Consider the following 10,576-nt stretch of genomic DNA (forward strand, 5'->3'; position numbering starts at 1 on the left):
CAAAAAAACTAAGAAAACGGCGCAATCGCCGGCTCAACCAACCGACTAATCGGCGACTTCTTCTCATCCCTCTGCCCCTGCTGCTGATGCTGATGCTGCATCCCCAGTATCCTCCACGCCTGCCCCATCATCCCAAACTCCCCCGCAGCCATCGAATCCTTCCTAGACATATGATGTTTCCTAGCCTGTTCGCGAAGCAGACGTTCCTTTTTCGCGAGAACGAGACGGTCCTGCTCTTTTTCGTGGGAGACGATGTCGTCGCGCCATTCGGCCCAGCGCTCGTAGTTTTCGCGCTGTTGGAGGACTTGGTAGCGCAGTTTGGTCTTGGAGGGGCGCCATGCCGTACGACTTTCGCCTTCAGCGCGATGGGCCATGGATGATTTGAGATCGCTGACGTGCGAGTCCTTGGCGAGTTTGAGCAGGTGAGCGAAAGCATCTCTGCTTTCTGCGGCGGTTTGCTGGGTCTTTTCGCGCTGGGCGCTGACGTTGTCGTTTGCGGATTGGGTAAGGGGCACGTCGAGCCACGAGTGCATGTCGGCGGCGCGCTGGATGGAGAAGGGATCGAGCATGTTTGCGCGGCGGTTTTCCTCGCGCAGGAAGCGCACTGCTGCTTGGAGGCTTTGGACTTCGGCGCGAAGGGCTTCGTTCTCGTGGATTGTGGCCAGGGAGGCGCCGCTGCCGTCGACGACGACGCCGTCGGCTGTTGTTGTAACGCCTGTTGTTCCGGAGGCGTGTTTGACTCTTTCGAGGCGGGATTTGAGCTCGTCGCGCTCTGCTTCTGTGGCTTCGAGGTCTTTGCGCTGTTTTTCGGCCGTGTCGGTGAGGTCTGTGTGTTGGGCTTGAAGTTGTTCAATCTTGGCTTCGAGTTCTTTGACCATTGAGGCTTTTTTGCTTGCTTCGCGCATTCGGGACTCAACGAGTTCGACTTTGATGGCTTGTTCCTCGATGGTTTTGTCTTTGACGCCCAGGGCTGTTGAGGCTTCTTGGATTTCGCTCTTTAGTTGGCGGATTTTATCGTCTGCATCTGGGGAGATGGCTTTGTTAAATTTGAGCTCTTCAGATCTTGCGATCCATGGTGCGGGACGCTTCTCGAATTCGGTTGTGAGGGATAGGTTGGATGAGATTGAGTCGAGCTCTTCCAGGGATTCAGTAATGCTGCGCAGCTTGGTGCTAATCAAAGACATGGCATCATTGTTCTCGCTCTTCGGTTCTGAGACTTGGTCAAAGGATAACGAAGTTTGAGACAGGCTGTCTAGGGTTTCTGTCAGGCTGAGTGGCTCCGTGCGCGCTTCGTCGTGGATAAGTGCCAGGATATTCTCTCCTAGTTGTCGGGAGAGCGACGAAAGGTCTTTGCCAGAATCCTCGACCTTCTTAAAGGGCTCCGATGCATCACTAGGAAGAGCAAGCGACCTTGCTTGCAAGTCGGAGACTGCACGGTAGATTTTACCCATGGCCACCTTGGATCCGCGGACCTGAGATGAAAGTCCATCCATCTTATTGAAAAGCAGAGGGATCTCCTCGTTGCCTCCCTCCGGAACGGAAATCTTAGACTGCAGCACAGATCGAAGGCGTAAGAGACATGATGCAGAGTGGTCGAGGTATGATTGAGTCAAATGGGCACGCATGGACAGTTCACCAGCAGACGCTTCCAGCGACGTTGGGAGCATGGTTTCTGCCAGATGCGCCAAAAGAGCAATGGATCTTTGCAGCTCCACTGCGCATTTGCTCATATTGATCTCGTTCTTCTTCAGACTCTCAAGCCAGAAGTTCAAGGTGCGTTCCACTGGCTCCATCTCAAACAACGCCCCCTTGATACCACTGAAGCTCTCAGCGGAGGAGCTCTCGATGTAGCTTGTGAAGCGGTCGCAGAGAGAAGATATCCAGAGAAGCTTTTCTAGTACATCGTGCGCCGTGAAGAAGTCTTCGTGGGACGGAGATGTTGACGACTGGTCGGCATTCCTATCGCGAATGGTGCTGCTTACCAACGATGCCTTGAAGCTAACACGCTTGAAGCGCAGAAGCGCCATGACAGAGTTCCGCTCTCCATCGTAGTATTCAGGAAGATATAACTTCACAATAGACAGGTGTAGGGCGGCTTCCTCGGCTTCCATTCGACCAGTTTCGACGTCAATCGTTTTCGTCTGGGCCTTGGATGCTGATGCCTGGAGCTTCATGTTGAGATCAATCATGGCGCGAGACCGAGATGTAAGGTCGGTAGCTTCAGCCTCCGTGATCTGCTGAGAGGCTCGCATATCTTCGAGATCGCCTTGTAGGGTCGAAACCAGCTCCCGGAACCTGACCAGAGTGTACTCCAGGTCCTCGATCACTTCATCTTGCTGTGTGATCTTGCGGTATTGTTCATTGAACAAACCATCTTTGAACTCGATCTCTTCCTGGAGCTGCTTTTCCGTTTCAACATGGTTGTACTCGAGCTCATCGTTGATTTCCTTCAAAGCTTCGAGATCTTCGATAGCCGCATGTAGTTCGTTGATTTCCTCTTGGTAGCGCATGTTCTTGTCCGCAAGCTCTTCGATCATCTCTTCAGCACCGAGAGCGGTCTCCAGTTGCTGTTTGAGGTCCTCGAAATTGTTCTCAGAAGCCAACAACCTCTCCTTCGTAGTTTCATATTGAGACTTGATCGCGGCGTAGTCTTCCAAATCCTCCTCCATTTCTTTGATGTGGTCCTTCAGGTCCATCTCCTGTTGCTGGGTCACATCACGCAGGCGTATCAAGGCTTCACGGAGACGTTCATTGGTCTTCACCATTTGCAGCCAGCCTTGAGTAGACTTTTCCTCGGGGCTCATGCCCTGGTCGAATTCTTCGTTCTCGTCTCTTAGGACATCAACCTCCAATTGAAGCTCTTCGAGTTTGCCCCTCAGCACATCGCATTCATGCTTGTACGCATCGGCCGTTTCTTCCGCCATTTCGCGGTCGAGCGTAGCCATTTCAACGACACTATCATGCTCTCCCTGGATTTGCTCAATCTCCTCCAGTCTCGCTTGCGACTCTTTCAGTTGCTTTCGCAATTCACCCAGCTCAACCTGTTGCGGTTGGTACTTGGCCTGCAATTTCTGGATGATTCCCTCGAACTTGTCGCGCTCCGATTGTAATTGTTCGAGCATCTTGAGCTTCTCTCGATCGTCGCCTCGCTTCTTTTCCATTACTTTCAACTTTGTTCTCAATTCATCCAGTTCCCTCGAAACCGTACTATTTTGCGGCGGCTTCTGTGTCGATGATTGTGATAACCGTGGTCGAGCAGTAGCAATTGACATCCGCGACGAGCCCGGAGGCGCTCTTGGTGCGGGACTCCCATCATCCGGGTCATCTCCTTCAACTCCAGCAGAGTCGGTCACTACATCCGATTGTCCACTTTCCGTCTCCGCAGCTGAGGAATTATTGGAGGCAAGATGGCGCAGGGAGGGGCGCTTGGACAGCGCCGCACCTGTCGAACCCAGACTTTGTCTCGCCCTGTGCGTTGGACCCGATATCGATGGTCGCGGTGTACGTGAGGCAGCGGAGGGAGCCGGCGGAGGACCCATAGAGGCCTTGGTAGTACTTGATGGCCGGGATCTAGTCGTCGGTGGGCGTGAGGTCTCGTCGATTGACAGGTTACGAGAGGACGGTTGCTTCGTGGGCGATTTTAGCGGAGACTGCACGAGGTAATCCGTCAGCGGTTGGAAATGCAATGTGTTTCAAACAGTCCAATTTATTTCAACGTACCCTCAAGCCTGGCCGCTGGGGAGCGGCTTTCACAGCAGAAGAGGGATTGGCCGTGCTAACGCTGTGTCTCTTCGCATTTACAGAGGGCAAAGCACTTACGCCTGGCTTCTTGATTCCCGCTCCAGTTTGCGCCCTTCCCCTGCTCGTCGGCGGTGCATTACCGGTGTTCCCCTTAGGAGCGGGTTTGGCTGGACGCCCAACGAGCGTCAAAGTAACAGAAGAACGGACGAACACTCCGTAGTCTTGCTCGCAGTCGAAATATCGCTCTCCCCTGACCGATCCATCGTTCTTCCCCGCCGGTTCTTCCAATTCGAGACCAATCCAGTCCCCTGCGGCGAATCTGGTGTTACCAACATACCGAACAGTAGCCCTCTTGCCGTCTGGCAGTAGGACCACGGAACCGGGAGATAGGTCACCCATTATGAAGCATCCAGAAAGAAGTTATCTTCCTGGAGCAGACATAGAAAACCTCAATTCTGGCGGTTGAGGTGACGAAAGAGATGTTGATGTTGTGTTGTTGATCCGGAGGTTAGTTTCCACTAAGGACGCGGTACGTTGTCGGTGCCTCAGTGCCTGAGGCGTAACTGTACCCCAGCAGAACGGCTGCAATGAGATACCCAGCTCCCATGATTAATGAATTTAATTATCCCATAGGTGACTACCTCGTATACTTCCTCAACATTGGGCGCTTTTGTGCTTCTCCCATATTAACTGAACACTTTGGATACGGCAACAAGCGAACCAGAATGTAGAACTTCTGTCTCTTATCACCAACAGGAAAAGAGATGCATAGTAGAAAAGGGTGAGGATATCAAAAAACAAGTGACAAGTAACGTTCATACAGTCGTATCGTATATTCTATTTGACAAACAATCTACAATGTGCATTCTATAAGCAGAGACTACCCGGTTTGGGTGCCATTAGTCTGCTTGAATAGATAAGGGAAGTGAACGCGCAGATGGTCGAGATTATGCACGATATATTTGCATGCCGGAATCCGTGGTATCGGCAGGCCAGGCTCAACCAAATGAACGGTATTCCAACCGCGAGCCTCGGCATGTTTGCAGTTCAAGTGGGAGTCATCTATCGCATGTCAGCCCCCGTCTATATAGAAAGAGGTATTCGCAGAGAACGTACCGACAAAGTAGCACTGCGCCGAGCTCGGAACGCCCGCCTCGATCTCTGCCTTCTCGTACATATCCTGGCTTGGTTTGCAAATCAATGGCATTTTGCTGTAATCACAGTATGTCACTCCTTCGAAAAGATCATCCACTTGTAGCAATTTGACTACCCGTTTGGCATGGTTGACGTATGCGTTGGTGAGAAGCCAGAGCCTCACTTTGCTCCGGTCGATATCCTCGAGCATCTTTCGCAGCTGCGGAGCTGGTTTGAGAATATCGTCCAACGGTAGGGCATCATCAACTTCGCGGTTGAACTCGAGGGGATCAATCTTGTGATGGCGCGTGAGACCTTCAATCGCGAGACCGTATTCTGTGTAGTATTTCCGGTGAAGCATTTGGGCGTCTTGTGGTTCGAGGGACAGGTGCTTGACGAAGAACTTGTCTGTAAAGGCAATCCGTTAGAAATCAAACCCGTCCAGGCATGAGCGCATTGTATACTGACTGATAAGTTTCTCCATCTCCTCGTGGATGTTGCATGCTGTGCGCGATTCGGTCAGTCGTCGTATTGTCTTGCTCGGTGGCAGAGTCTCGGACCTTTGGAATAGAGCTGCGTCGCAAAGACCCAAGTTAGTACAAGCCAGCTTCTATAGCACCATTTCCCCTGAATCCTTACACAATTATCGATGTCGAAAAAGAACACTGGCCGTAAGTCAACCGCACCCGCGGGACAGTTTGACGATGCCATCATCCTCCGATTAAGACCAACGTATGGAGCGCGGCGGAAAGAGGCGAGGAAACCAGAGAAGACTTGCGGTGCAGGACGAAGGCAAGAAGCGCGATACATACAAAATAATACCAGAAAAGGGGTCAGTTGCAGACAATACAAAATAACATCATTCCCCTCCAAACCATTGAACCGGCCTACCTTGTCCGCGGGTATGCGCCGCGGCGTTTGATTGGCGCGTCCGCGTTCTTTTCCGCAGCGGGTTTAGCGTCACTTCCGGAGATTTCCTGGAGACAGAACGAGGAGAGGGAGAGCTTCCCATTCACTCGACACTAACACACGCACTATCTTTGCAACTACCGTCTCCGATCAGTCATCCCTTCCTTCTCTGTCAACTCAGAGATTGGAACCAGTGGACTGGAAGTGAATTGACTCTTGACTCGCTGTGGCAGCAGAGATTGGTTTCTTCCCGGAGCGGACTTCCTACGGGCAGCACTCCTTCACTCGTCCAGATCATTCCCTAGTGGAAAAAGTATATCCTTCACTATGGCAGCTCATGGAGTGACACAGCTTCCAGCCAGTACTACTGGCTTGCCTATAGGCGAGGAAGTGCAGGAATATGAGAAGATTCTGAGAATTAGTGACGAGATCTTTTCTGGAACTCACCCCAAGCTCAAGGTCCCCCAGCAATTTGTGCGCAAAACTACGTCTCGAAACCCTTCCTATCCTTCTAGCACACAGGCTCAGGTAGTGAAGGCAGATGGACTGGGTGGTTCTCCTACGGAGAGATCATCCCAGGCTACTCCGTCAGCAGCTCCAGTTCCTACGACTGTTGACGGTCCCTCTGATGTGATCGCCACGACCCCTTCGAAGAGCCGTACCGTCCCAAAATCTACCTCAGAGATTGATCCGATATTTTTGACCAAATCAGACGATTTAGTCAGAGCAGAATTACAGTTGCAGAGACAAAGGGTGGAAAGAGTATTGAGGGACCAGTTGGAGCAGAAGAGGCTAGAGTCGAGACAGAAAGCGGCGATGCAGGACGCAAAGCCCGACTTTGATGTCTCTGGTGTGCTGAACCAAGCCCTTGAGCTGGTCAAGCCTGCTTCTGTAAATGATATCTCTGCAAGCAATGTCGCTGGGGCACCCAGTGATTCGTTTGACGAGAATTCTTTCTACTCCAGTAGAGCTCCTGACTCTCCGCAGCAAGGCGAGCCGCCTTCGGCAGCAGCAACAGCACCTCACACCGGGAACATTCCTACCAAGATCCCAGTAGAAAACTATTCAGATGAGTTGCAACGGCTTGAAGCCCTCAACCGCACTGGATTGGATCAGGAAATGCGAGATGCTTACCCCGTGGCAGACCAGCGCGATCCTTACCGTCACAGACAACCCCATGACGCTCCGATAGAGCTGACAGGCAATAAATACCACCAAGTTCCGCAGCCAGATGATGCGATGGAAGAGCCGGATTACTCGCCTCCAGCTCCAGGTGTACCACCTATGGACAGGGCAGAAGTTCGTGAGTATCAACCGGAATATATTACCCACGACGCAAGGCGACGGGCAGACAATCGAGCAGGCGCAGGAGGGTATTACAATCCGATATCCCCAAGAGGTGATGTGAGAATCGTGAGAAACCATATAACCTCGCCTGCCGCTCCTCAGCCATCTAGGGTGTCTCCGCTAGCCGTGGCCAAGGTTCCCTCCGCCCCTCAGGCTAAGGACATGCGAACGAGATATGGGGCGGAACGAGTTCACCCTGCACAGGATCTAGATCGTGCCAGTCCCGATGCCCCGGCTGCTCAGCATCCAATACCGAGGAAGCGTAGGAGATTGCAAGAGGACAAAGGTCGAGCCCGTCAGGTTTCGTACAATAAAAAGCCTGCTGCTGTTGATTCTTCTGATCCATATATTAAAGAGGAGCCAGTGTCACCGCCACCTTTCGCAGACGCGCTGCCAGCTTACCAAGGCCGACCTGCCCAGCCAGTGTACATCGACATCGCATCCCCGCGTTATACTCCGGTTATTGAACGAAGGGAGCCGCCGATCCGCGAGCCTGTCTACGAGGCCGATCCGTACCATGAAGCTCCTGTGTCACGGGCGGCCTCTCGGCTCAGCAGCCGCCGGCCCATGCGCGATGAGCCTGATTTGCGACGGGTCGCTAGCTTACAGAATGCGCGGCAACCGGAATATGCGCGTGAATATGTCGAGCAACAACCCAGTCCCCGTGCAGTGAGGGCAGCATCTTATGCGGTTGTGGAACGGCCTCCGCCGGAGAGGGCGACCAGGTACTACGATGAGCCGGTGCCAGCGTACTCGAGACGGTTTGTCCCAGCCGAGGGGTCACCATCATCTCCACAATTCCGGGAGGCATACTATGAGGAGCCAGTGCCGGCTCGGATCATGGCGCCGCCGCGACGTATTGTGGTTGACGAGCATGGAAACCAATACTACGAAGCGGCACCTGCCGTACAGTATGTTTCTTCAGCAGGCCGGATCCCCAGGAACGACGTCTACGATGACGATGCGCCAGTCCGTCAAGCCAGTGTGCGTCAAGCCAGTATGCGGGCTACATCAATCATTGAAGATCCATATGGCGGCCGGAAGTACGTGCAGGAGATGCCACCACCTCCGAGCACGTATCGGCGGGTAACAGACTACGCGCGGCCTGCTCCGGCGGAACGGCGGTCGTATGCGACACCTCTTGAGGGCGAGCCATTCCCGCGCAGTAGCAGCGTTCAAGTGGGCGAGTATGCTCGGCGTCCGGCATACGTGGAAGATCCAGGTCTCCCACGCGAACGTTTGATGCGCGTGCCGAGCGTTCGACCTCAAACGGCGCGATACGACGAGCCACGGGAGGTGATCTCCCGTGTGGCAAGTGTGCGCCCGGGAAGCGTGTACATGGATGAGGACCCGCAGCGACCGCAGGAATATGTTGAACGACCTGTATATGTCTCTCGGCCTCCGCCTATGCGGGAGGACCAGGCATGCTACGAAGGAGAACCGGAGCGGGTGATGATGGATGGGGGAAGAAATGTGGTGCAGCGGGCACCACCGCGATATTGAGATGGGGCATTTGGATCTGTACATAAGCAGCATTGGGGATGAACATAGTTTCATTGATTTCCTTTTTTTAATTGCGGTTATATATTGACATATGACAATCTGCGCAATGATATATGAACCATTATACCCCTGGTATAGACATCTTGCGTCAGAAATACCACTACGTATAATATTGAAACGGTGTATTGACACGGATAGTTCCAAAACATAATGGGTTTTCATCCTTTGCAAGGTCACCTGGGTGTCGCCTCATGTTTGCATCGTGAGATATATCTTGAAACATTGAGAGATTACTCGGGGGCTGTTGACGAGTACTCGTTCTATATCTGCCTAGCGTGCGATGATCCAACCCTGGCGCATTAACCAGTGTATAGGACACAGTACAGGCACTACAGGCTCTACAGGCAATGGAGTAGTTGTTGGAAGATGCAAACTTTGATGGCTTTTCAACCGGACATTTACTTTTGTATTGGAGGAGGCGGTGGAGAGGGCGGAGGTTTGTTGGATATCGATTCCGATGGACTTGTTGAGTTGAGAGTGAGAATGGTGACTATATCTTTAGTAGCATCACTCATTGAAGGTTTCTACGCATCACTTTGTAATGTACTTCTCTGAATTGACAATGCTCTGCATGGTAGAAAACAGACTGCTTCTACCAACACAGACCCAGACAGACAACCAATCGATTGGCGGAATAACTCATCGCTCGGTCTCGATCAGCCTGCACTTGTCCTGTGAGCACCATCGGTACTTTTGTCGGGAGAATCAGCGCAGGGCAGTGGCAAGTCACAACCAGACAGCGCATACATGCAGCGGAAGCGGAAGTGCAAGCGCAAGGCCCCAGGCAGGGCTATGTATGTAGGGGTGATATGTCACAGTACAAGGCCAGTAATACTCTGGGATACGGAGTACTTTGGTATTGAGTCGATCCGTGGGTTTGAATGGATGGATGTCGTGACGTTGTGATTGCTGCGGAGAGCGGGATGTTATTGGCTTGTCTATGTGTATTCAGCGTGTACAGTACTTGTACAGAGTAGGTTGAGTGGCACTGCCATTCAGTACGACGATGTGAGGTCTCGATCGCGAGTTAGTACACTACTTTTACAAGTACAACACTGTCTTCTGAGAATACAAGTACAGTGAATTGAGTTGAGGTCGGACTTAAAGTCCTAACTTTAATAGCGGCAAGCCACGCTCCCCTTTTACAGTCTGGAAGAATGCAGTGATACGCTGTGACGCAAACCGGAATGGATGGAAACGGCCTGGCTTGAATCATCCTGAATTCATATTGGTTATTCCGGTATGCAATACTGTACGGAGTACTTGTACTCTAGGTGTACTAGAGTACTGTCTGTAAAGAACTCGCTTAACTCTCGTTTGGGAATAGCGTCATTCCGACCGGATTCAGGATGATTTCATGGATTCAGAGAATACAGAGCAGTACAGAAGAGTAGAGCAGAGATACTACTACTAGTACTGTGGACGGAGTAGGTTGTGGGAGACCGGGTCCGGAGTAGAATGAACTGTCTCGTTCCGAATGACCGCCGGCATCATCATCATCATCATCACCATCATTGTAGGCTCATCGTACTAGATCACAATAGCAGTGAATTAATAGAGAATTGTAGAGTAGACACATAGTAGTAGTAGTAGTAGTAGTAGTAGAGAATAATAATGATAATAACTACATACCGAATGGTGGTGGTGGTGTATCGTTATCGAGATTGTACGCGGTCTCTCCCGTCCACTTTCTTCTCGCTTTCCTGTTTTCTCTCTTTTCTTTCTCTCTCTCTCTCTCTCTCTCTCTTCATAATTCCCATCGATTCATTTCTGCAACTCAAATTCATCTGATTTTTCACCTTTTCATTTCTGTTCTTCTTTTTTATTCATTTTTTCCTTTCTTCTTTATCTTGACCTGTGACATTCCGCGGAATCCCCCCCC

General features: G+C 51.7%; 3 protein-coding genes across 3 annotated transcripts; 1 reads left to right on the forward strand and 2 right to left on the reverse strand.

The window, feature by feature from the left end:
• Positions 1-8: 8 nt before the first annotated feature.
• Positions 9-4,140, reverse strand: ASPGLDRAFT_27900 (putative dynactin; the record flags this gene model as incomplete). Its single annotated transcript, XM_022543703.1, has 2 exons — positions 9-3,650; positions 3,721-4,140. The coding sequence occupies 2 exons, from the start codon at positions 4,138-4,140 to the stop codon at positions 9-11; spliced, it is 4,062 nt and encodes a 1,353-aa protein (XP_022398212.1).
• A 203-nt stretch (positions 4,141-4,343) lies between these two features.
• ASPGLDRAFT_50032 (putative pyrimidine 5'-nucleotidase) lies at positions 4,344-5,737 on the reverse strand. The gene is made up of 5 exons (XM_022547225.1): positions 5,515-5,737; positions 5,436-5,448; positions 5,344-5,379; positions 4,858-5,283; positions 4,344-4,803 (listed from the first exon to the last, which is right to left on the reverse strand). The coding sequence occupies exons 1-5, from the start codon at positions 5,683-5,685 to the stop codon at positions 4,622-4,624; spliced, it is 828 nt and encodes a 275-aa protein (XP_022398213.1). The 5' UTR covers positions 5,686-5,737; the 3' UTR covers positions 4,344-4,621.
• Positions 5,738-10,148: 4,411 nt separating this feature from the next.
• On the forward strand, positions 10,149-10,453 carry ASPGLDRAFT_50037 (uncharacterized protein). Its single transcript, XM_022547226.1, has 2 exons — positions 10,149-10,224; positions 10,327-10,453. Exons 1-2 carry the CDS (start codon positions 10,172-10,174, stop codon positions 10,445-10,447), a joined length of 174 nt encoding a protein of 57 aa, XP_022398214.1. The 5' UTR covers positions 10,149-10,171; the 3' UTR covers positions 10,448-10,453.
• Positions 10,454-10,576: the final 123 nt, after the last annotated feature.

Source organism: Aspergillus glaucus, assembly GCF_001890805.1.
Source record: "Aspergillus glaucus CBS 516.65 unplaced genomic scaffold ASPGLscaffold_18, whole genome shotgun sequence".
Lineage (NCBI taxonomy): Eukaryota > Fungi > Ascomycota > Eurotiomycetes > Eurotiales > Aspergillaceae > Aspergillus > Aspergillus glaucus.

What these genes read in the sequence shown, in the direction of transcription:
- ASPGLDRAFT_50037 (XM_022547226.1), top strand. Translation starts at nt 10,172, where the DNA reads ATGACCGCCGGCATCATCATCATCATCATCACCATCATTGTAGGCTCA. An exon ending in ATCATTGTAGGCTCATCGTA is followed by an intron (nt 10,225 to 10,326) that starts CTAGATCACAAT and finishes ATAACTACATAC; the next exon opens with CGAATGGTGGTGGTGGTGTA.
- ASPGLDRAFT_50032 (XM_022547225.1), bottom strand. Translation starts at nt 5,685, where the DNA reads ATGTATCGCGCTTCTTGCCTTCGTCCTGCACCGCAAGTCTTCTCTGGT. An exon ending in GGAGATGGAGAAACTTATCA is followed by an intron (nt 5,284 to 5,343) that starts GTCAGTATACAA and finishes TTGCCTTTACAG; the next exon opens with ACAAGTTCTTCGTCAAGCAC. An exon ending in GGCGCAGTGCTACTTTGTCG is followed by an intron (nt 4,804 to 4,857) that starts GTACGTTCTCTG and finishes GACATGCGATAG; the next exon opens with ATGACTCCCACTTGAACTGC.